We start from the raw sequence: 26,960 nt of genomic DNA on the forward strand, positions 1-26,960 counted from the left end.
ATAAGAGAAAAGCAGTAGGAGTCACGAGAAAACCAATAAAAGTGAATATTACAGAAGTCATAATAGGTGAGTTTTAAGAGAGTGGGAATGGTGAATTGTGTCATTCTCAATAGATAATTTACTTACACCTACCTTGCGTGGCTGAAAATCATACTTCACACAGTGCTGAAAACCTTTTCCTTTGGACTTCAGTGATGTGACTATCAGGCAATTGCCAACGAAATGAGCAGAGTAACCAACTCCTTTGCTAGTACGAAAACTGCAAAGAAAAATGAGAATAGTATAATATCCTCTGTGACAGAGAACAATATATCTAAAGATTAGTATTATACAAATAATATAAAACATAATTATAAAAATAAAACTTACATCCCTATAGAGTAGAAGGGGTATTACATGTACCAAATAAAGACTAAAACATGAAAGGTTTAGAACAACTAAAAGAAGGCATTTAAATTGGGAAAATAGAAGACTATAGAACCTTTTAATATTTCAATTTAAAATATCACAAATACATAAAAACAAATTAATTGCCAACAAAATCCTACCAAGTAGATTTCATATACCTTCAATGACCACCTGGAATTAACAAATACAGAAATCATGTACACAGTTAATGTTTTCAAAATCAACTTGCTCTTTAATTCTACTATATCTTTGAAAATTGCTTACAACTTTACCAAAAAAAAAAAAAAGTCACAGCCAATTTTGATAAATAACGTAGGTAATCAAGCAAAGGAATACCTTCTCAGTCAAAAAAAGAAAACAGATGTGACTATGAAATATAGTTATTTTCTTCTAGAGGAGCACTCCTCCAGCTGTGAATTCAATCACAATATAAAAAAAAAAACGAAAACCTGTAAATGCTTTGACAAATGACAGTATTATTGAAATAAAAATATGATCTCCCAAAATGACCTTTCTTTTTTTTTTTTTTAAATGTACACAACATATGATCTTATGTAAACGGTATCATATCTTGTATGGCACAGTGAGCATTTAGAGATGACTTTTTTTTTTTGGCTGCATTGGGTCTTTGTTGTTGCGCACGGGCTTTCTCTAGTTGAGGGGAGCGGGAGCTACTCTTCCTTGCGGTGCGCGGGCTTCTCATTGCGGTGGCTTCTCTTGTTGCGGAGCACGGGCTCTAGGTGCCTGGGCTTCAGCAGTTGTGGCTTGTGGGCTCTAGAGCACAGGCTCAGTAGTTGTGGCACACGGGCTTAGTTGCTCTGCAGCATATGGGATCTTCCCGGACCAGAGATCGAGCCCATGTCCCCTGCATTGGCAGGCAGATTCTTAACCACTGCACCACCAGAGAAGCCCCCAAAATGACCTTTCTGAAGTTCATCCCCATTTACGTTTGGAAGTTCAGATGCTTGTTAACTCTCTCATTACTATCCATATATAATCTTTTGTAATAGAGTTTACAAGTTATTAATAGCTCACATTTTTCTACACTCACATTTCTGAACAGTCACTGTACAAAAAGCACTTTAAATATTATGCTATCATTAAATCCTATGTGATAGGTACCATTATTATCCTCATTTTACAGTTGAAGACACCAAAGCACAGGATAAACAGTAAATGGTAAAGGCAGAACTTAAACTCAGGCAATCTTATTTCAGAGCACTGCAAGTATTAAATGAGGTAATACATGTAAGCACTTATAATGCCTAGTACATAGTAAGATAATAAACGAAACTTTGATGTTCTTATTACTTGGCATTATTGGTAAACTAAAATTATCAAGTTCTGAGTCCTTACAGGTCAACCCATTGTTGGGTTGATGAACCCATTCTGTCAGTTATCTACCAAATAATTAATCTTATCTAATTATAACTTCTCACATGGTTACCAAAATCAATATTTTTAAAGCATAACTTAATTACGCTCACAGACCCATGTAAGTCAAAAAGCAAAGTGAATGAAATTTGGTAGGAGTTTGTTGTTGTTGTTTTGTTTTGTTTTTTTCCACTAAGAACACACAATTGATCTATGCAGACTGGAGATAGGAGGTCTGTAACCCTTGACTTTTAAAATGTAATTGAGGAAAAAAATAGTGAGGCAGCTTGCCTAGAATCAACAGCAAAAAATGAATAAAATAAACTGACATAACTGTATCTTTGTAGTTTTAACATATATTTATTTATTTACTTATTCTATTTAATATGTTGCCTTGACACTGTTACATATTTACAAGATTGAAATGCTTAAGACAAAAGTACTAAAATTAAATATATTACTTACCAATAAAGATAAGGTTTATCCTTATCAACATTAATGTTATTTAATGGATCCATACGAAACCAAGTGTTTAGGGTGAAGCCATTCTGATAAGGCCACTTAGCAATAGGAGGCAATGCAATTGCCTACAAGGTAATGGAAAAAGATACGAAAGTATCAGTTAAAGAAAATGTAATAGTAACTAAGGTCAAGTATGGCTTCCACAGATTAAAAAACAATGAAGGTATAAATATCAAAGAATCATGGACAAATATAAAAATAGAAACTATTATCATATTAAAATAATCTATTAATATTGTTTGTTGACTCTAGAAGCATTATTTTAAAATATTCAATGAATCAAGTTTCATATCTAAGTTACATAGTAGGGTTCAGACTGTACTCCAAGAAGTCCTCCTCCAAGTTCACCAATATACAGTCCCTTATACATATGCTCCAGAATTTACAGTTTTCTGTAGTTTATGTTAGGTTTTCAGTAATATTTCACTTGATTAAAGAAAGCTGAATTTTCAAATCCAAAAGCAATAGAGAAGTTAATGGAATAAATACTGAAGAAATATAAGTAATAAGAAATAATATTAATACTAAAGCAAGAGATTTATCATTCAGAAACTGAACCATTGAAATTTATGACCAAAAACAATTCAAATCCACTCACAAGTAGGAAAGGAATAATATAGCATTCAGTGGGTAATAATAATTAAAAAAATCTAGACATTCTAAGGAAAAAATGAGAAAGTGGTATACTACTTGACTTGAAGTCAAAAAACATCTGAGTGGATTTACTTATCTTTCTATGAGATATCTAAATTCCTTCACATAAAAGATAAGTACCCTTTATGATTTTTTTAATATTTATTTATTTTACTTATTTTATTTATTTTATTTTTGGCTGTGTTGGGTCTTTATTGCTGCGTGCGGGCTTTCTCTAGCTGCGGCAAGTGGGGGCTACTCTTCGTTGTGGTGCGCGGGCTTCTCATTGTGGTGGCTTCTCGTGTTGCAGAGCACAGGCTCTAGGTGCACGGGCTTCAGTAGTTGTGGCGCACGGGCTTAGTTGTTCCGCGGCATGTGGGATCTTCCCGGACCAGGGCTCGAACCCATGTCCCCTGCGTTGGCTGGCAGATTCTTAACCACCGCGCCAGGAGGGAAGTCCCCCTTTATGATTTTATAACTGATCTGTTCCTCCAAACAGATCCTTCTTATTGCTGGTAATGACCTTACTCAAATATAACATATAGCTTCCATATAAAAATCCTCTGCATATAAAATAAAGTTTAAATTTCTTCAGGTTATACAAGGCTCTTCACACACACTGTGGCTCCAACAAACCCTTTCAATCTTATTCTCTTCGTGTACCTTACCCCACTTTCCAAAGTATATCTAAACACAGCAGCTGTTCCACCTGTTCTGTTACAGCTCCCTTTTTTGTACATGATGCTACTTCTGTGCAGAACACTTCCTCCACCGAGATCCCAATTACCCTCAATACCAGGCTAATATCTCCTTCTCCTGTGAAGCTTTCCTGGACTTACCCCAGCCTAGTTTCTCTTTTCATTGTTTTCCCATAGCACTTAGTACCTAAATCTACAATAGCTTATTCTAACAAGCTGCTTTTGTGTCTACCAATGAGTTCCCAAAGAGTAAGAAATATAGTTTATACTCCCAGCATTGAGACTTAAGAAATAGAAAATAATCAATATGTGATCAATGAAAAATCTCAAAGTGGCAAAGCGCCTGCTGCAAAAATAAAAACAAAACAAAAACACACACACAAAAACACATAAACACACATACAATTTCAAATGAAGACTCAAACCCTAACAATGAATAAAAATTTTCCTATACAATGTCCTTTCAGATTTTAATATTTAAGCAATTAGTCCAGGCACTTTAATTGTCAATACAGCCTTTTTTCGACTTTTTAAAAAGGGAAATATTTTACTTTGCTTTTTTGTTTGCTAGCAATATGCAATTCTTGCCAAGTTTACTGCTGGTTAATACCTCCATAAGTTTCACTAAACCAGACTTCACTTACTATAGCTGCTTCAGAGTACCAAGGTAAGCAGGAGAAATATTTATTGAGGACATTGAATAGTAAAGTGATTCTACAGAATTATAATAATAGCTTAACAAATATATTAATTTGCTCATAATGCCTGTGGAACAGGCAATCTGCTCCACAATTGGAACAGAGTCAGATTCATGGTTTCCAACCTCTGGCCACAACCAGCATACCCAAGTGCCCTTCCATACCAGCCACAGCAGTCCATGACAGCACTATCATAGTGGCGTTAATAAGCACGCAGGAGTGCAGCCCATTCCTTCTCTTTTCCCCCATTACTCCACATGCCCAAGAGATCTCTTACTTCCAACCAGTGGCCCTAGCACTTTCTATATCATCAGTCTCATCATCTGGTCTACTGAGCCCTACATTGGAACTTATACGCTGCATTAAACTAAGAGATACAGGAAAGAATTTGACTCAAGCTGTTCTTCAGGTTTTCCAGAACTACTCTTCCAACACAGTAGGACTGAGAGAGTCCTAAATCACATTCAGCTGCAAACACTAGTGAACCAAAATACAACAGAAAAAAGAAAAAATCTCACAAAAGATAAAGCTAATAAGCTTGAGTGATAATGAAATAATAATAGTCTTTGGTCTTGCTACAACTGGTATGAAACACCTGAGAGGCTCTAGGACTGCATTTTTCTCAGTTTCATTGTGGACTTCTAAAAATTCCATAGATAAATAAGGATCTTTATTACGGCCAATCTCTTCAACAAGATAGTTACCTCTACTCAAGGACATTCTCTTAAAATTATTTTTTTATTACATATGTATTTTAAATTTATTATTTTTTTTACTGAAGTATAGTCTTCAATATGTAACAGCTAGATAAAATGTTTTAGGGACCTGAACTCTCCCATTTCTAGAGGGTATGCCTCAACTTCCTGTTCCTACTTACCTACCAACCAGCTCCTTCTTACAGTGCACATTGTATCCCTAGCCTTTTTTAACTCTTTAACTGATGCATACACTCTCCCTTAAGGCACAAAAGCTAACTTTGTAGAGTACTGCCTGATGTGGAATCCAGGCCCATTTACTCCCCAACCGTTTATGCCTGATCACCCATTTTCTAGGCTCTTTATATTTCCTTCTAATCCCACGGCAATAATGGCATGACCTTTGGACAATCTCTGTGATTTTGGATTTAAGCTGCCTTCACGTTTCCTCTGTATTTCCTTCTACAATATTTTGGTATCCACAATTGGGTATCCCTCATTGTGTCCAATGAGTCCATAGGACTCTGAAATCTATATCCCTCACTGTCTCCTAGACTAGCTGACTCCAAAATTTATATTCTTATCTGTTGCAGTTTGCAAAAAAAATGATTTTGATGTTCAGATAGGATGCTTTCAGTTAACTATTTCAGTGAAAAGAAAAGTGTACTATTTCTTAAATTAAGCAAATTCAAGAAATAGATCATAATCATGAAAAGCAAATCTAGATAGTATATCCATAAAGGTCACAGAGCACATAAAATGCCATCTTACATTTGTCATTCAGCTTTACACGAATCACTGTAGAATTCAACTAACTCTCTGTAAGTATTACCAAATTGCTCATATGGAGGCAGCAGGCTCATAGAAAGGCATCTCCACAATATAAAATACAATTCAGAAGGCCTAGCATATATGGTTATTTTGGAGGGAAAGTAAGTTGTATCCTGATTTTAATCATCCAAAGGCACTGCTATGAGCAGTGGTCCAAACAGTATGTACCCTCTTGTTACTAAGATGCCACCTGGTTCATGCTCATCCAGAAGCAAGATTATCAAAAACACTGTAATGGTAAGGGTTTTAAAATCAGCTCCTATCTGAATTTTTCAGCAGTTCAACAGCAGAAGTAACATGTCTGAAAATTAGCCAATTCGTTGTTAAATGAAACACTGGATTTAAGGTCAGGCAAATTTTGGCTCAGGTTGTGACTCTACTTTAAGACTCTGAACAATGTTATACTGTAGAGGCTTACTTAGTTTTCTCAACTGATGTAACAACAATAATATCATTTATCTTATATAGCTTGTATGACTCAAATGAAATAATAGTTATAAAAGTACTAGTTCCTTCCCTGTTTCCTCCTCTACAAAGAATATACTTTTGATCCAAACTACCCTTTATGGAAACGAGTGATGCAGGAAAAACCAGGAAAGGCGGAAGAGATAGTATAAGTCTACCAATATCCCCTGAGTAAAAACAATTCAAACATACACTACTAATAACATATAAATAAAATTATCTCTGTGTATGTGTATGTGTGTGTAAAATGCATTGCATACCAATAGGTAACTGGTGACCAAATGGCTAAAAACAGGATTAACTGCCATCTTACTGAGGCAATTCAGGCAATTTATTAAAACAGTTATTAATTCCGTTTTAATTAAACTTTGTTAATTCTATATATAAAACAGCAACTTGTCTATGTTTCAGTCAAAACACTTTGCTCTTCTTCCCCATACCTTAGACTGAAATCTATCAGATGTCAGGTCAACAACAGCTCTGTAAAATGTATTAGAAATACATATGTGTATAAGTAGAACTATTACATCTAAAAGAACCCTCATCCACTTAGGGACAGTGACAGTGTTTTCTCTGCTAAGTACCACAATATACATACATATTATATATGCTCTACACTAACACACTGATATGTAAAATGATTTGCTTCCATCTTGAAAGTGTTTTGGTTTTTTTTAACTTTGCTATTTTTGTTTCACAATTGGTGGAAACTGTAACTTAAAAGATCAGTAACAAAATAGTCAGGAAAAAATATAAAATTAGGATAATGGTTGATGAAATGGGAGACTGAAAGGACATTTAAGTACTTGTAATAACCAAAGAGCAATAAATATTTACATTATGTTTTACAATTTATATAGTGCTTAAATAGTACATTATTTCATTACAGGCTCACAATAACCCTATTCCATTATAAAATGCTAATATTTTACATGAAAGTAAGCTAAGAAACACTAAGGACTAGTCCTCTACAGTAATGAACTAGAGGATTCAGAAATCAAAACCGGTTCTTCTAGCCAAAAATTACACATATGCTCTACAATGCTACCGTGTATATTAAAATGATGAAATCAAGCTTACTGAGAAAGCTAGTTCTTTGAAAAGAACAACAAAATGGATAAACTTCCAGCTAGACTGACTGGAAAAAATATAGTAACAAGAATGAAAGAGGAGGCATCACTACATATCCTATAGACATTAAAAGGATAATAGGGGATATGATTAACAACTTTATGCCAATATATTCAACAACTTAGATTAACTGGACAATTACTTGAAAGACCCACACTACCAATGCTTACTCAAAACAAATAGAAAATTTCCCTATGTCTACTACAGAAATTAAGTTTGTAGTTTAAAACCTTCCCACAAACAAAACTCCAGACCCAGATGGCTTCAATAGTGAATTCTAGCATACATTCAAGAATAAGTATTATCAATTCTACACAAACTCTTCAATAGGGAGAAACAAATACTTCCCAACTCATTTTATGAGGAATTACCCTAACATCAAAACTGGAGAAAGATATCACAGGAAAAGAAAAATAGATTGTCAAATCACTCATAGAAATAATTGCAAAGTTTCTGAGCAATATGTTAGCAAATCAAATCCAGTGTTGTATGAAAAGGTTATTACACTGCGATCAAGTAGTTGTTATCCCAGGAATGCAAAGGTGATTTAACACTGAAATATCAGTCACTGTAATTCATCACATTAATAAAGATTAAGAAAAACTATATGATCATTTCAAGAAAATCAGAAAAAGCATTTGATAAAATTCAACACTGATATTAACTTACTGATGATGAAAAAAAACCCCCAGTAAATAGGAATAGAAAGGAATTTCCTCAGTCTGATAAAGGATATATCTTAAAACCTAACGCTAATAGTATACTTAATGGTGAAATACTTAATGCTTTCCCCAAGACTGAGAATAAGTCAAGACTGTTACGATTACTAATCGAAGGTCCTAGCCAGTGCAATAAGGTACAAAATGAAATAAAAAGGCATCTACTAAAAAAAACTGCTAGGACAAGTAAGTGAGTTTAGCAAGGTCTCAGGATATAAGGTCAATATACCAAAAAATATGTGTTTTTATATACTAGCATAAAGCAATATGGAATATTTGTGTATGAATTTAACAAAAGATGTTTAAGACTGGCATGCTGAAAACTGCAAAACACTGAAACATCAAAGAAAATGAAATAAAGGGAGAGATATATTGTGTCCCATGAATTGGAGTACTCAGAACTAGATCCACACAAACACGGCCAGATAGTTTTCAAGAAAGTTGCCAACACAATCCAATGTGAAAAGAACTGTCTCTTAAACAAATGGCTTTGAAACAATTTGATAGTCATATGTTAAACAAACAAAACTTAACCTCCAACCTTCCCTCACATCATATTTTAAAAATTTATACAAAAGGGATCACAGACCTAAACATAAGAGGTAAAACAACACAACTTTCAGTAGAATACATAAGAGAAAAAAATCCTGTGACCTTGGTTTATACCAATTTCTTAGATTACAAAAGCATATGTCATAAAAGAAAGAAAATTTTAATTGAACTCCATCAAAATGAAAATCTTTTGTACTTCAAGAAATATTGTTAAGAAAATAAAAAGACAAGCATCAGACTGGGAGAAAATGTTTGACAAACACATTTCCAAATTAACTTACACCCCAAATATATAATGAACTCTTAAGACAACAAGACAAATAATCACATTTTTTTAAGTGAACAGAAGATTTGAACACAAACATCACAAAAGAAGATTTAAGAATGGCTAATAAACACATGAAAAATGTTCAACGTCAGTCATAAGGGCAATACAAAATTAAAACTACAATGAGGTGCCATTACATAACCATTTACACGCTTCAAATTAAAAAGACACAATGCCCAGGATACAGATCAACTGGGATTTTCATACACTGCTGATGGGGATGCAAAATTTTCCACTACAGAAAAAGCAATCTGCATGTTTATCATGAAATGAAATACATACTTAACATAAAAAGTAGCAATCTCACTCTTTCGTATTTACTCAAGAGATAAAAATACATACCTGCAGAAGACCTTTATTCAAGACCTAGCAGTTTTATTTGCAATAACCAAAAACTGAAAACCCAAAAGTCCATCAACTAGTGAATGGATAAACTGCGGTATATCCATAAAATGTAATACTACTCAGAATAAAAAGGAATAGAATTACTGATAAACTACAACATGGATAATCTCAAAAGCATTATGGTAAGTAAAAGAAGACTGGCGGAAAAGACTACATACTATATGATTTTATTTATGTGAAACTCTAGAAAAGATAGAATTATACAAACACAAAATAAATCAAAGGTTGCAAGGGACAGCCTAGGGAGAGGGAACAGGCTTCAAAGAGACACAAGGGAATTTTGGTGGGTGATAGAATTGTTCTAAATCATGACTGTCGTGGTGGTTACAGGACTATTCAAAACTCAACAAACTGTACTTTTTAAATTGGGGAATTTTACTGTATGTAAATTATACCTTCACAGAGTTGACTTAAAAGAAATAAAAACAAACATATGTATTTAAAACTTACCGCAGCACTACAACCGGGGAAATTGAAAAAAGTATCAGGACCATGTCTTTGTGGCATCTGATTAAGAACTGATAATAATTTTACTGCATGTCTTGGCTAAGGAAACAAGAAAAAGAAATGTCACTGTGCAAATTTAACAAAAATACCTAATATACCACCTTAACCACCAGAATGTTTTCTAACTTGAAAGAAAATTAATTTTAAATCATTTAATAAACTCTTTAAGAGGAACAATTTCCATTACAAATTCAAGTTTATAGCTCTCTAGAGACGAACTGTTGAACAGTATTAACAGTATTAATGCACTGATACTGAATACTTTTCCCTCTGACCACGGCTTACCCAGATTCCACTTTCTCCTCGAAGCATGCTGAACAAAAGCTTCAACTCCTTGACAGTGATGCTGTAGCTGGCAAGAACCCCCAACATATCAACTAGAAGATCTTCAAAGGAAAATAAAGTTATTCTGAACTCTAGTCATGAGCTGCCATCTGTCAAGGTAAATATACTTTTTGAAAGAGCAAAAGTTATCTTGTCATTTCTACATATATATGGATATGTATTATAGCTAAATGTCCTCATGAATAGCCGTTCTAATTAACAATTTTTAATTCATCAGATAAGCAAAAAATTATATTTGAATTTTAGGATTTTTTTCCCATCAGAATTACCATTTCAATTAAGTTCTCTTTGAAAAATTACATAAAATGGATTTTATAAATTCCCAGAATACACACACATGCGCACACACACACACACACACAAATCTGCTATATGCTGGGAAAAGTAGGCAAAAAAATGCAACGGTACAATGATTTAACATTGTAAATTTGTTATTTTCAAATGAAAAAGCAATGGTTGACCACATTTATTTTTAGAATTATCTACTCTTAATAAAATACATTCTTGAAATAGTCCTTGACCCATTAACAACAATTTTGGGCACTCACTCCTTGCCTGGCATTATTCCAAGTGGTTTACATGCATTAACTTCACAAATCCTCATAACAAGCCTATGAGGTAAGTATTATTATTATCCCCTTCTAAAAATGAGGAAAGTGAAGCATAGATAACTTAATCACACTGCCCAAGAACGCACTCTACTAAGTGGTAGAGTCAAAATTCAAACCTAGGCAGTATGGCTCCAGAGCCCTCACTCTTACTTACTAGTCTCTAAATAGAAGTACCATTTGAACATCTGACTGGTGATATCCATTATGGTAATGTGTTTATGTTCACATAAGAGACACACCAGCTCACCAGATAATAAGAAAAAATTATACATTTAATCTCTTGTCTCTGATTACTTTCTCATCTCTAGACATTGTAATAGTACCTCTATCAATCATTTTTTGCAAGAAATTAAACATCTAAATACTTATACTTCATTTTCTCAATTTCTAAAGTACATCCTAAGAATTAAAGATACTATACAAGTTATTACAATAAATACACATATACATTATAAACAATTTATCATCAATTAATAAAATAGGTTAGGTTAGGATAAGTTCAAATAATTATTGACATATACTATACATTATCCAATATCATAGATTAGTTAGCTGAACTTTGAGACTTTAAAAATATTTATTATGTATGTATTTCAAATTAGAAATTTAATATGGTTATTTTCATCAATAAAGAATTGACTTATTCTTACTTAACACCATTATAAGTAAGCAATCTCTACGATAAACTTGTGACTGTGGATATGCCATTTTAAAGAGATATCTTTTAATGAAAGACCATTCATCATTCAAGTAATAAAAATGTTCATAGTTACTACATATTAGTCAGAATATCTGTTTCTAAGAAAAAATTCTAGATAAAAACCAAGCACTTTAAAATCCTAAGTTAATATAAAGCATTTTTAAGCAATTAGCTGCAATGGCAAAACCTTCATAGAAGATTTCTTAAAGGTATGCCTACAAATACTATTTTAAAAGAATTCTATTTCCAAACCTTTATCTCATCTCCTATGTATGTGACAAAAAGTGATCTATTAAATTTGTATTTAATTACATAATTATTAAGATTTCTTATTTATTATACAGATAAGATAGCCAAGCACCTCAGTTTTTAATTTTATTATAAAATTTTAAAAGGTCTATAAAAAAGGTATTTTCTGTACAAGATTTTTAAAGGAGAAAAAATACTAAGACTATGAAATTCTCTTATCAATTTACTACAGATGTTTAACCACCTTCTAATATGATATCTTCATATTATTAAATGAAAAGACCCTCTTTGAACTTAGCATGCTACAAAACACTCAGAGTGAAAACTGAGTAGTGTTTTTGGTGGTTACTGGTGCTTCATTAGTATGTTATCTAAATTTTAATTTCTCTACGGAAAAGTAAGGTAGAGGTATTTTTCTAACACTTATTCATCACTTAAAAAAGAAAAAGTGAAAAATTTGTGTTATCCACATTATCATTAATGAGAATAAAGGATAAGGGAATTAAGAAGCTTTGTATAACAGAAAATGTGAAAAGCTTTGCGGTACTATCACACTTACTATCAGCTTACTTCTCAGTGCTCATGAATTATGTACAGTAAGCTAGTATGTTTGTAATTGTGGCTCATTTTCTAAAGTGCATTCTATAAAGTGTACTTTATTTACAAAAAAAAAAAAGAAAGAAAAGAGAAAGAATTTTAAGGGCTTAAATCCAGATATGAGGATTCAAAGATCACATGATGTTCTATACAACATGTGTACATATAAGTTTATACAGATAAATTCCTGTTAATGCTAAAATTTGCAGATGGTACCATATTTTCATCAAAAGGTGTGTTAATTTTGATTCTCATTTTTCATGAAGTTAACCATTAGTAACCAATATAGAAAATACTAAATCATTCTAAATAGAGATAGATGCCACCTCGAAAGCAATTAGAAATGATTTTAATATACCCTGTAAGAAAAACAAAAATTTCAAAATATTGCTTAAATTTAAAAAGCACTGATCTTTACTCTTCATTCCATTTTTTCTTGTTTAATGTTTTGTTCTACTGATATTAAAATTAATTATGCATAGATCAAAATATTATAGAGGATTTTCCGGTGTTGAACTATTTTTAAGGATCAGATATGGTCAGATATTGTGAGGAATTATACTAGCACTTTTAGAATTATGAAACCTTTTCATGTCAGAAGAAAGTTACACGGAAGATTCATGGCTTAAGAGAATCAACATTTCAAACTCCTTATTTTCTGGGAGTAACTGTTGCTCTGGGACCATCTTTCTGAAGTGCATCTAACCACAGAGGAGAATGGACTTGCCGGTGGGTAAAGGATTGACAGTGAAGAATTACAGATATCAAAATTATTATTTGAAATAACACATAACAAACACCAAATTATTATTTTTATCTTGAAATTTCATGCAAATAGTATGTTCTAATTAGCAATAGATCTGCATTTATTTTAATACAAAAGTTCCTCCAAAAAAATATCAAAGTAAAATCGACACTTCCAAAAACTACAGCCTGCTTGTCCGAAGGCTTTTAGCACCTCCTGTCATAGTACCATATATGCCAGACTGGAGAACATGGAGTTCAGAGAACTTTTAATAAAGTGCTAATTTTATAGAAATGTAGTATGTATTGTGATATTTTAGTTATATACAGGTTTAATTAAGTTCTACATAGAAAGGTACTGTTCATTTTTCTGATAGATTTCATAGCACTTATTCCACATTACTGAGATTTTCTAAAACCTGGAAAACCAAAATAGTAATTATTTTTGTCTAATACAGAAGTCATCTTTCATTCTTCAGGTTTCCCCTTAACATAAAAGGCAAATTTCCCATACATTTCTACTTATCTATTTTAAAACAAGGTAGCTTCAACAAAACTATATAACCTATAGAATATAAAGAGAAGCATATGAATCTTTATAAACATTTAAATTATACTTTCCTGTCAGATAATCCCATACCTGCTATCATGTCATCTACAGCACTCATTTTCAGCAATACTTGCTCAATTAGCCCAACTTCTGTACTAGTCTGTAAATTCCGAACACTTTTTCGTAGGATGGCTGTAAACATGCTCCATATTTCTGCTTGACATGTGACATCACAGTGTTCCAAAAGCTCTGTCATGCATGTTATACTCTCAGCATCCTGGATAATAAAGTTCATCTCCAAGTCAAATTCTCCACCAACCAGCTAAAAATAAACAGAAAAAAAAATCACCAATGATAATGTGAGAGCTTACACATAACAACAAAACAAATATTTAGCTAGCAAGAAAGTATTAGCTACTCTAAAAAATTTCAAGTCTTCTAGCCTGAAACTAATTTTGATAAAAATTTCACTACAGATAAGTGAAAGGTGCTGTAAGAATTAAAACTAGCAAAGAGAAGTCTAATTTTTTTTTTCAATTTGAAAAGGTGATTTCAAATCTAGAAAAATAGAGTAAAATAGAGCAAATGACTAAGAGGTGGGATTCTGGACAAATTCCCTTAAAAAGGTTTCGGCTTTGAAAAGTGAAAAATACTAGAAGATGCAGAGATCACTAAGGATAAATTTTAAGACATGAAAATTCATTTTCTTTTATACTACTAGACTGACAAATAAAATAGATGGAACTGAAAAAGAATAGGTGGGTCTAATCTCCATGTATAGAATATGAAGAAACATGAAACTATATTAGCAAACTTACAGTAAATGTTGAAATAACAGAATTAATGTTAAAAATGCTTACAAGAGAAATATGTAATATCTAGTAGTATTTTTTTAAAAAAACATGTGAACTGGGAAAGAAAGCTGATTTAATGGCAGCATATTTGACTTGTGGCATTATGCCAAGTGAGTCAAAAGTAGTACTGCTCCTCCCAAATGCTACTTTACTACAGCAATAGACAAATACACATGGAATAAAAGATACAATGATACTCCTATTCTCTATTGATCAAATCTCACATGAATTAGTTTATTCAGTAATAAGTACTATTCTTAAGGAAGAACATTAACAAACTGGATATCTTTTTGATCTAGAGAATGGAAAATTTAGGCAGAAAATAATAGCCATATACAAAATGTGTGACAAATGTGAAGTCATTCATTCAACAAATATTTTATTTATTAAAGACTAGAACTTACTGTTCTAAGAACTCGAAATATATCTGTGGACAAGAAAAAGTCCATGCAGTAACAGTGCTAAATTCTAGAAATAAAGATCTATATATGTATTTACGTATGTTCTACTTTAGTCCAAAAAAGGTTGCATTTGGCTTATAAATTACATAAAGTATAAAAGACATAAATAGTGAGTAGTTGAGAAAGAGAAAGCGAAGGAAAATAAAATTAGGCTCAGACAGGGGCTAGAGAGTAGATTCAAGAAGTCAAATTAATTTTCCATCAATGAAAGGTGTTCATTAATATGGATGGATGAGCACATTGTATAATATAAATTTGAAAATAATGGTAATAATAATACCACCACCTAACCTCACATGCCATTTAGTATTATTCTAAGTGCTTTACATATAGTAAATAACTTAATTCTCACAGCAACTAATGACAAAGAAGCGAATATTTTAAAAGTCTTCTAGAATTTAAGAATTTAAAAACAAAATATTCTCAAATTGTAAAATATTATACTCTGTATATATATTTTCTCTGTAACAGCTCCAAAATTCAACTTTATAAGAAACTAGCCCTTATGCTAACTTCCGACCTTTTACTGACCTAGATATTCTCTCTGGTTAAAGGTTGGTTTTACTTCTATGTGTGAAACGACTTCAACTCCTCCTACTATTTCTGGTTTATTAACAAAAATAGCTATGAGAATGGTTAAGAGATTGGCTCTGAATTCAGACTTCCTGGATTCTGATTTTAGCTGCACCACTCACTTTAATGACGCTACTTCTCTAAGCCTGTCACTTCATCTACAATATGGGAATAAAAGTTCCTATCTAATAAGGTTGTTGTAAAGATTAAATAAATAAAGTAATTGGGTTATAAGCACTTAGTAACAAAGTCAGGCATATAGTTAGCATTCAGTTAAGGAGTTAACGTTAGCTATTACCAGTTCTCTTACCCCAACTTTGAGCTAAAAATTGTAGTCATCTGATCACATACATATAAAGTACCATGAAACAGCCAGTGTAAACCTTATGTTTCCAGGAAAAGCTAAATTATTGTAGATCGTGCACTCTCTTACATATTAACTTGTAGATCTAGCAAAACCAACTCAAGCATCATTTTCACCGTGCCATGGTCTCACCAAGACTTGCTTACTTTTTCATATTTATATATCCAATTGACTTGGGTCACTACTGTGAAACTTGTAAACCCATGATTAGTAACTTAGAAGAGGTTCTCCAGAAGTGAACCACAGAGAAATAAACAGGTCTGAAAAACAATTGACAACTTACTGACTGAACTAAAAGAAGTAGATACCAAAGTTTAAGTCTATAAGACTCAGAATAAATCTCTGTAAGAATTAGTATACACTAAAATGGGAGAACACTGAAGAATTTTTTAGACTAATCTCCTTAATGAGTTGTAAATGCTTAAGTAAAATCTGGTCTACCCAAGAACCATTATCAAATGTGTAAATAACAGAAAGGGGCTCAGTGGTAACAAAAAATAGTCTGCTTTTAAAGGAATTAACAATTATAATGTGTAATTCTAACAATCAAGCTATTATGTGAAGCCTAAGGCTCTATCTTTCACAGTTAAAAAAACAATGCCCCTTTCTATACATCATTTAATTACAAAAGAGCACAGTTATGGCTCCCTGATTTCACTGCCAGAAGCTGTAAAAATATTTATTACAAATGTTATAACAGAGTGGACCTATGTTTTTGGACGGTCTTTCTAACCCCTATTATAATTTTTAACACATTAGTGTTAAGGAGGCTAACTGCTTACAGAACTATCATTCCAAGATTAGGGAAATATTTATTCCTCACTTGTAATGAACAGTTCAATATTTATCAACTAAAGCATAGAAGAAAAAGTAGAAACAGTCAGTCTTTATTATTTAAACAATTCTCTAACAACCCTATGAGGAAAAGGCATAGTTGTCTTCAGAGAAGGAAACTGAAGATAAATGAGGTTAAGCAACATAACCAAAGTCACACATGAGCAAGTGGCAGATCCAGGATTCTAATCTAGACTAGAAAATGTACCGAAACAACTTGCTATGAAGTCAAGAGTGTAAACTTAAAAAATAGAGATGGGACGTGTCATAGTAGCTCTATGAAGAAATTAGTGCTTTGAGAACAGTGTATGGGTAAAATGAGGAAAGACAAAATGATTTCTGTGGGTAAGAAATGAAACATCAAGAGGTAGTAAATCACAATAAAGAAAAACAACCAATTTATTTAAAGTTATTTAAATAAATTATTTCAGTAAGAATGTCTAAGACTTTGAAGGCTCAATTACAGGAAAATTAGCAATAAACACTAAAAAAGAAAACTCACAGGAAAACATTTTAAAAAACAAAGAAAGTGACATGACAGGCTAGAAAGCTAAACCAAAAAAAACAAAACAAAACCTAAAATCACTGTTACCATAGTACAAATGAGATTTATAAATCAATTGAGACTTCCTGTAAATCTGAATGTGTCAATATGACACTCTATTTGCACAGTTAAGGGTTTTCTTTTCCTCCAGGCCTTCTCCTTAAAATTCTAAAAGGTACTGGCATTCAAGAAAAGCGGTCCACAAGGGCCCTTCCTACTCAAGAATCTGTCATAAGTGAATAAAATAAATATAGGTGAGCCTTTTTAATGAACTAAGTTTTATTTACATAAAAGCATAAAAATTACTGGATAAAAATTTAGAATATAAATGTATTATCTTCTGAAAGTACTAAGGTTTATAATTACTAGCAATTTAAGTATCTTTTATTTTTTAAGTACAGAGTTTTAAATATCTTTATTTTGAAATCTTAGATTATTAGTTAGGATTACATGGAATAATTCAGTGTACATTAGACTAAATCAAACTGGATAATTATCAACCAGTTGGATTTCTTTGCAAATCTTTGCAAATCCGTGGATAAACTCTAAACTAGATAACATTGCTTATAAAGCCCCAGTTCAACACCCCACATTCAGCTTCCTCTACTTTCCATTCCCTAGCTACTGTCATAAAAAACATTTCCACAATGCCATCTCTCACTTCATCTAAAACTCTTTATAATGTTACTCCCTATGCATGAAATAGGGTTCTCTCCCAACCCCTAATTTTAACTTCCATTAAACCTCCAAATATCAGTTTAGATACCACTTAATCCAGAAAGTCTTCCTAGTAACTACAAACACTGCCTTTCTCTGAACTCGCATTACAACCCATCCACATCACAGCAATCATTTCAGAATATCCTAGATGTTTACAGATTTCTTTCCATCCCCCACTTTACAGTAAGCTTTGTAAGGGTAAGGACCATTTCTAACTATCAACCATATCTACGCCACTAGCACACTGACAAACCCATGCAAATTATTCAATATTTAACACAGAATGGGAAGATGGCAGGATGAGAGGACAGAAGAGAGGTAAGTAGGCTGGCAGGAGGGCTTCACAAATTCATGGTCCATCATCAGGTTGTAAGCCAAAGACTTTCTACCATACTCTACTTTTCTCTTTTAGCAATGAATTGCTCTTAATGCCATATAACTTTTTTAAAGTTCCAGAGATGACCACAAAGCCAAAGAAAATGTTTCCTCATTCCTGTTTATACCCCTTGGTTGCGTTATTTTTTTCTTCTATTACCACTTAAAAAATATGTAAGGTTTCACAGGTAAAATTTGGGAGACATGTTATTGTCTAAGTAAGGGACTAAGTACACTACACACAATTTTTAGTTGTTAAAATCAGGCTTAAATATATTTCCACTTCCAGTTTCTAACTATTTTCAAGTGAAATCAATTACAATATCTTCCTTTGAAAAAGAATGGGAGTGATGTCACCAAAAAACACCAGAGTGGGCAGCTATGTCCTCCCTAAAAAACTAATGATCTAGCAAAAGCTGGCAGAATAAACTTCTGAAGATTTCTGGAATCAAGTCAAAAATGTACAACAACCAAGGGAAGACTTGGTGAGGAAGAAGCGACTGTTTTGTGGGGCACGTCCCACCTTCAATCCCTCAGATTGGCAACAGTCATGAGGACGCTAGCCTGCACTGGTGGTGAGGGCTGCTGGTTCCAAAGGAAGCACTAGGGACCTTATTCTCAAAGAATTGTAGTTGTAGGTCTGAACCTGTCTGGCAGCTCCCTCAAGCATAGACACAAAGAATTTTCTTTGCTTCACTCAACTCAGAACGTCCCTAGAGCTAGAACACTTCTGCTGAAAGCATTTAAAGGCACATGTATTAGCTGCAGCACCTGGGGCAAGCCAACACTTGGGGCAAGCAGTAGACAGACCTGGAAGCCTGGGAAGGAAGACGTGGGGAAAGGAGATAAATGTGGGTATAAGGTCTTTCAAAAGCTCTCATGTATACTGGGTAATCCAGAAAGCCACATGTATGCCCAGGGCAGGTCGCACATTCAGAAAAGGCCTACAAAGTCCCTAAGCTTTCATTTGTAGCTGACCTTTAGGCTCTACACAAGTAGGAAGTAAAAGCTAAAGTAGAGATGTAAACAGCCTGACCAAACACTGAAGAAGTCTCCAGCACAGAGCAAAAGATGGGGAAGAGCATTTTCTTTTCCTTTTTTTCCTTTCCTTGGCTCCAGGCATTTAAGGTAACTCTGTCAAAACATCAGCTGCCCATCAAACTACGAGAACAAAGCCTTCAATGGCCAAAAGTGGCAGAGAATACAGATCTTATACAGAATACAGAATATAATTTAGAAAAGCTACTAAGCAAACAGCAATAACAACACACAATAGCAACTACAAACTCAAGAGTAGGGAAAAGAACAGAATTTCCAGAGTTTCCACATTACAATATTCAGAATGTCCAAATTTCAACAAAAAATTATGAGACACACAAAGAAACAAGAAAGAATGGCCCATCAAAAGAAAAAAATAATTTTGTGTTCAAAATTTGATAACTGCTTTTGTCTTATCTCCTTCCTCTATTCTGTCTTCCAGCTTATGTTTTGCTTTCTATTAGTACACAGATGTCTTCTACTGTTAGCCAATCAAATTACTTTTAGAAGCAGATACAATCTAATTATGAAGCTCTTGAATTATTAATTTCTAAACAGATCTTCAATATAAAGCTATAACTGTGTGTAATTTTACAAAGAAACAAAAGTGAAAACATGATTAAGAACCACCATTTTGTGAACATTAATTATATGTTGCATAATTTATGCATATAGCCTCATTTAATTCTCATAACTCTGGGAGATGAGTAACTCAAACAAGGAAATTGAGATTAGCATAAGTTAAGTAACCTGCCCAAGGTCCCTAAGCTAGTGTCAGCATCAGAATTTGTCTTGTCAATATCATAAAGAATTAAGAAGTGCATCATTACCAGAGAGATCACCCACAAGACATAAATATGTACTGCCACTAGTCGTCTAACCTTCAAAATCTGATGTTAAACATTAGCATATGTAATAAATGACTTTTAGATAAGTGTTCAGTAAATAACAGGAAAACTTTATAATTTGGACATGAACATAATAAAAGTTAATGAACCTAAACTCAGCCAACAAACCAAGGCAAGAAAAATAGAGAATTACTTGTTTTTTTCCTATTTCTTTCACACAAGTCCTCTCTACAAGTAATTTATATTGACAATCTTTCTGTGGTATAGGAATAACTATACCCAAGAGTATAACAAATGCTGCTGTAAATAGCATCCATAAAAACTCTAGGGAAGGGAGAAGGAAACAAAGGGAATAACTGTCATACAATAAGTGCCTTCTTTAAAATATATTTTAAACAACTTGCACTTTATCAAAAGCAAGTATAACCATCTTTATAATTGCTTTATATGATTATACCAAACATATATGACAAATCCACCTGGCTACTAGGAGCCAATTGACATTTGAAGGAAAACTAAATGTGTTAATTGCCAAACCACTATATGCTTTTAAATTCTAACTCCTAGCCTAACAATGAAAACTCTATTTCATAAATAAAAACAAAGTAGAAACTTCTGCAGACAAATGAAAGCTGAGAGAATTTGCTGCCCACAGACTTTTACCATAAGAAATGTTAAAGTAAGTTCTTCCAGCAGAAGGAAAATGATACCAGCTGGAAATTTGAAATGACACAAAAAAATTGAAGAGTGCCAAAATCAAGACTGTTGTTAAGTGCAAAAGACTGTTTTATCTCATTTTGAAAATTCTTTAAAAGATAACTATCTAAAGCAAAAATAACAATGCATTAAGGGATTTATAACACATATGAAAGTAAAACCAATGACAGCAAGATCACAGAGGACAAGAAAGGAGAAATATAAGTATACTTCTAAAAGATTCTTCACCTATACTTGAAGTAGTATATTATTTGAAGGTAGAGAGTAAGTTAATGCATATTGTAAACTCTAGAGAAAACACTGAACATAAAAAGGAAACAAATGCTAAAGATCTTAACAGACACCTTACTGAAGAAGATATACACATGGCAAAGAAGCATATAAGAAGATGCTCCACATCCTACGTCACTGGAGAAATGCAAATTAAAGCAAGAATGAGATACCACTACACACCTATTAGAATGGCCAAAACCTAGAACACTGATAACATCAAGTGCTGATGAGGATATGGAGCAACAGAAACTCTCATTGTTTGCTGGTGGGAATGAAAATAATGCAGCCACTTTGGAAGACAGTTTGGTGGTTTCTTACAAAATTAAACATACTTTTACCATACAATCCAGCAACTGTGCTCCTTAGTATATAATACTCAAAGGAGCAAAAAACGTATGTCCACACAGATTTTGTCCACAAAAATCTGCACACAGATGTTTATAGCAGCTCAATTCATAACTGCCAAAACTGGAAAGCACCTTCACAATTTCCTTCCCATGGAAACGGCATAGAATCTATATAATGTACGGGAAATTAAAACAATGCAAGAAAAAGTTTTAACTAAACCTAGAGTTGACTTTCAGCTACAACAGAATGCATATATATATAACATGAAACACACCCCTCAAAACTTCAACTTCTTGGAAAAAGACTATCATCCATTCTGCAACACATCATGAATTTAAAAACAAAAAAACAAAAACTAAAAAAAACTAAAAACTATCTCCCTAAAATAAAATTAATTACTCTCTTGGCTCAGTCATAAACACTTGATGCCTTCACATTACCTGTGACTCTTCTGCTATTTTCATGTCAAGCCCTAGTATTTCTTTCTTACTCATATCTCAGACTCAGACCTTTTTCATTTTTCCTAGCTCCCACACCAAGCAGTTTCAAAATTGCTTTGTTGCCTCCTCACAGTATCTTCCTACCTCAAGTTACCACTAAATACCACCGCCAAATTCATCCTTCTACAACAGCACTTAGATCATAATAAACAGTTTCTCTACCACCTTTTTACTGAATGAATTTTTATTTATTTAATATTTGAATATCTAAATTACCTGAGTTATCTGAATTTATTATTTGAAATCCTTCTCACAGGAATACTGATGAGGACCGAACTGGTAAGATGGAAGAGAGCTAGATCCCTACTTTTTTTTTTTTTTTTTTGGCTGCACTGGGTCTTCATTGCTGAGCGTGGGCTTTCTCTAGTTGCGGCAAGCGGGGGCCACTCTTCGTTGCGGTGCGTGGGCTTCTCGTTGTGGTGGCTTATCTTGTTGCGGAGCATGGGCTCTAGGCACGTGGGCTTCAGCAGCTGTGGCTCTCGGGCTCTAGAGCGTGGGCTCAGTAGTTGTGGTGCATGGGCTTAGTTGCTCCGAGGCATGTGGGATCTTCCTGGACCAGGGATCAAACCCCTGTCCCCTGAATTGGCAGGCGAACTCTTAACCACTGCGCCACCAGGGAAGTCCTAGATCCCTGCTTTTAAATCAAAGCTCTGCTAAAACCTATGGGCAGAAGTACATTCCTTTAGTATTCTAGGTACCTCAGGGTATTTCTCCTCTGAGCCTCAGTTTCCACCTAGGCCAAAATTATACAATCTCTAAAATCTTCTGGTTCTAGGATACAGTGTATTACAACCTCTATTGAGAAGACAACTGTGATGTATGCAACAGCTGTGGTGTCTATCATATAGCAAGGACAGAATTTAGAATCTAAAGACTCAAAGGGGGTAAAATCATTTTCAAAAGACTGCAGGGAAGGCACTGAATAAATTGCAAAGACTACCTGATGAGGTAAAAGCTAAAGAGATGATTCACTGATACAAAACTTCTGTTTGAGAGAAATAAAAAAATATTGGACTAGAACAATAGAACATTAACCTTTGATTCCTACAATTCACAGAAGCTGCATGAGATAAAAAGGTTTTTGGCAGTACAAACCAGGACAGGAATGTAACTTCCCAAAGGACTGTTTATATCCTAATGAGAAGAAATTCCTCCTTTAAAAGGCTTTCATTAGGAAGCAACAAAAACAAAAAATAAATGAATCAAACATTTAACTCAAGAGGTTGGGAAAATTTTTTAAAAAGCAAGTCTGAGTAAATTATGAGGAAAAAAATTATGTTAAAGCAGAATTTCATGGGTTAGAAAGCAAAAAATTATAGATTTGGTAAATAAATTCATAATGTGATTCACAGAAGAAAAAAGAATAATATACACAATCCTCAGACAAAAAGAGAAAAGACTCTGAAAATTAAAAATGAGATATAGCAAATAAGTAAACTTTTTTTCTCATGAGACATATGTTCCATCTGTGCTAATAAATTTACATAGAGAAAAAAGGAACTAAATTAAAATGTTTCTGAAAGTGTATCTCTGAGTTGTGGGCTTATAAAACCTTTTCTTTTTATCTTTACATATTTTCTGATTCTATAGATTTTCCAAAATGAGAATCATTTATTTTTATAATCAGAGGAAAAAAATAAGTGGGGGGGAACTATAATAACTTTTAGTATCAGGAGTTTTATATAAACACTAGACTATAAGCTCCCTGAAAATAGGACCCACATTTGTCTTACTGACCAATCCATGAGCAGCACCTATACAGGACGCACGGTAATATTTGAAACTATTTATATCTATTAAACAAGTATTTAATATAGTTTTGTGAGATTTGCATGTTTAAAATAATATTTACATTTTTAGAGTTTTCAACTTTATAGTCCTTTGGCCTGTTTGATCAAAGAATTCCTGCCAATTCTTCCATGAAAATAATCTATCCCTTAGGTACAGAATCAGGAGCAAACCTAATGCCATTCAACTTTGTACCTCTAGTTCCACTCCATAATATCCTAAGCAGTCCCTTCTTTATACAATTTCTCTTCTTCCCATAACATGGAAATTTATCAAATTCCTAATCAGAATATAAAATAAAAGCTAATTAAAGGAAGTGATAGAGTCCAAGGAGATACTGATTAAGGATGACACTTAACGAAGAAGAAAAGGAACAATTCACTAACACGAGGCTAAATAATCGCTGTTCTATTTATTTATTTTTTTTAAATGTACATTTTCTTTTTTTTTTTAATTTATTATTATTTATTTATTTATTTTGGCTGTGTTGGGTCTTCATTTCTGTGCGAGGGCTTTCTCCAGTTGCGGCAAGCGGGGGCCACTCTTCATCGCGATGTGCGGGCCTCCCACTATCGTAGCCTCTCTTGTTGCGGAGCAAGGCTCCAGACGCGCAGGCTCAGTAGTTGTGGCTCACGGGCTTAGTTGCTCCGCGGCATGTGGGATCTTCCCAGACCAGGGCTCGAACCCGTGTCCCCTGCATTGGCAGGTGGACTCTCAACCACTGCGCCACCAGGGAAGCCCAATCGCTGTTTTATTTTTAAATGCTAGGTAAAAAGTGGTTTTTACTGACCCACAATTGATCATGATACAAATCCCTGGAGTTGGGCCAACTTGGGAACAAATCCTGACTCTGCCACTTACTAAATTCATGGTTTCACAAGTAACTTCTCAGTATTACACCACCTATCTCACAGGGACATTAGATGATTAAAGAAGCTATTCCATTTAAGTACCCAACAGTGACCAGCTTAGACTAGGTACCCAATTAATGTTAATTTCATTATTTTTCCAGGATGAGACTGGCACCCAGAAAAAAATGAGGAAAACTTACTCGTTTACATGGGAACAACACTCATGACTTTAACTTCATTAGTACCATGTGCTGATCAACAGATCTAAATGACAAGTGATTAATATTATTTAAAAATATAATTGCAATATTATTTAAAAAACAAAATTACCCAAAACTTTTAGAAATAGTAAATTATCACAAAGAAAGTACTGGTTTTGCTTTTTAGAAAACACAAACACACATTTCATACACAGGCATAAAAATTAGTAATTTCCCTTATAAATACAATACCATAATTGTGAAGGATTAAGCCTAAGTAAAACATCATGTAGCCTAAAATGTATAATCCTTAAAATGAAGATATATACCTAAACTCAGCTTCCATAAATATTTCTTAGAAATCCTAAGGAATATTAAGAGCAGTATCTAGTTCACGTAGGCATTCCCAACTATGGGTAGGTAATTACTTCAGTTTTCCTTGACCTACAGCTTAAACTATATACAGAAGTCAATATCAAAACAATTTTTACTTGAAATAAAGTTTGCATTTTTATGTCATATTTACATCAACTAATGTAATACATTTGTTTACATAGAATTCAAACAGTTGTTTGTACTGTCTGAAAATTAAATCACAGCAAAAAGAGCAATAATTCATGTAGTTTCAGTGTATGGTAGTCAATCATTTATTCATACTGAAGGGGATCAGTATATGCCACCCCAAAATATGCCACTTTGGCATAAGGGTTATTTAAAACTGAAGGCAATTAAGAATTAACAGATATAGGAAGAGTCCTCTGCTTTCCCATTATCTACCTGAAAGCAGGGCATAAATTTACCATTGTGAAAGTGGTATAAATATCCCACCACTCTGGTGCTAGGGTGAGAAGAGCAACCCTTGTCACTGAAGATGGAGAGCTGGCCCCAAGATGAGTCTGCACACACCAAACTTTACTAAAATAACCCTTATCTTCCATTTGTTCTCCCACATATTTCCTAGTCATTTCCTTACAAAGTATCGTCCCTTGGAGTCCAAGCCCTCTTTCCTTTGTTGAAAAGGGTATATAAGCTCTTTGAATTTCACTTATTTTCTGTGAATTGTTCCCAACCACCTATGCCCCTGCATCACCATAGCATACCTTCTACTGGGTTATTCCCATCAGCATGCAAATGCACTAAAAGCGTTTTTTTCTTCAAAAAAAAAAAAAAAAATCATTGACTTTACCTCACTCTTCAGCCATTAGCCTATTTCTCTACCCTTGTTTACTGAAGCCCCCTCATCCCCAGGACTTAAAAAATTTGAATTGCCCCAATCCCAGTATTTGTGTCTCTTCTTTGTCCATACTAAGTGGACATTCAATCTCATGGCTTTTAATACTAACTAGATACTGCTGACTCACAAATGTATATCTTCAGCTAAGACCATTTGCAGCCTCATATATCCAACTGATTTCTTGTTATCTCCTCTCCTATGGGTAATAAACATCTAAAATTTAACAGGGCCAACAACAAACTCCTGATCTTCTTCCCATCGCACCCCGCTATTCGATCCATTAGCAAACTTCCCAGTCTCAGTCAATGGCGACTCTCCACTCTTCCAGTTAGTCAGGCCAAAAGTTTCAGTCATCCTTGACTCCTCTCTTTCTCGCATGCCCAAATCCAAATGTCGAGCAAATCCAGTTAGCTGTTCCTTCAAAATATATCTAGAATCTGATCAATTCTTGCTACTTAACTGCTACCGCCATGATCTGAAACAGTATTTCTCCCTCTCTCTCTCCCTCTCTCTCTCTCTCTCTCCCTCTCTCTCTCTCTCTCTCTCATCAGGGTCACTGAAAGAACCTCCTCAATGGTTTCTCTGTGTCTACCCTCACAACCCAGGATTTATTCTCAACACAGGTTTTAACGGGATCAATGTGAGTGCTAAGCAGATCATGTCTCTCTGCTCAAAA

General features: G+C 33.8%; 1 protein-coding gene across 6 annotated transcripts in view; it reads right to left on the minus strand.

The window, feature by feature from the left end:
• Window positions 1-26,960, minus strand: part of NBEA (neurobeachin) — a 631,767-nt gene that overhangs the window by 556,838 nt on the left and 47,969 nt on the right. For all 6 annotated transcript variants that reach the window (XM_057532889.1, XM_057532888.1, XM_057532885.1 and 3 more), the window contains exons 2-6: window positions 13,853-14,084; window positions 10,252-10,352; window positions 9,910-10,005; window positions 2,248-2,369; window positions 133-259 (exon numbers count right to left, since the gene is read on the minus strand). In XM_057532889.1, the coding sequence (XP_057388872.1) occupies window positions 133-259; window positions 2,248-2,369; window positions 9,910-10,005; window positions 10,252-10,352; window positions 13,853-14,084 (678 nt within the window). The remainder of the gene's footprint in view (window positions 1-132; window positions 260-2,247; window positions 2,370-9,909; window positions 10,006-10,251; window positions 10,353-13,852; window positions 14,085-26,960) is intronic.

Source organism: Balaenoptera acutorostrata, chromosome 18 (assembly GCF_949987535.1).
Source record: "Balaenoptera acutorostrata chromosome 18, mBalAcu1.1, whole genome shotgun sequence".
Lineage (NCBI taxonomy): Eukaryota > Metazoa > Chordata > Mammalia > Artiodactyla > Balaenopteridae > Balaenoptera > Balaenoptera acutorostrata.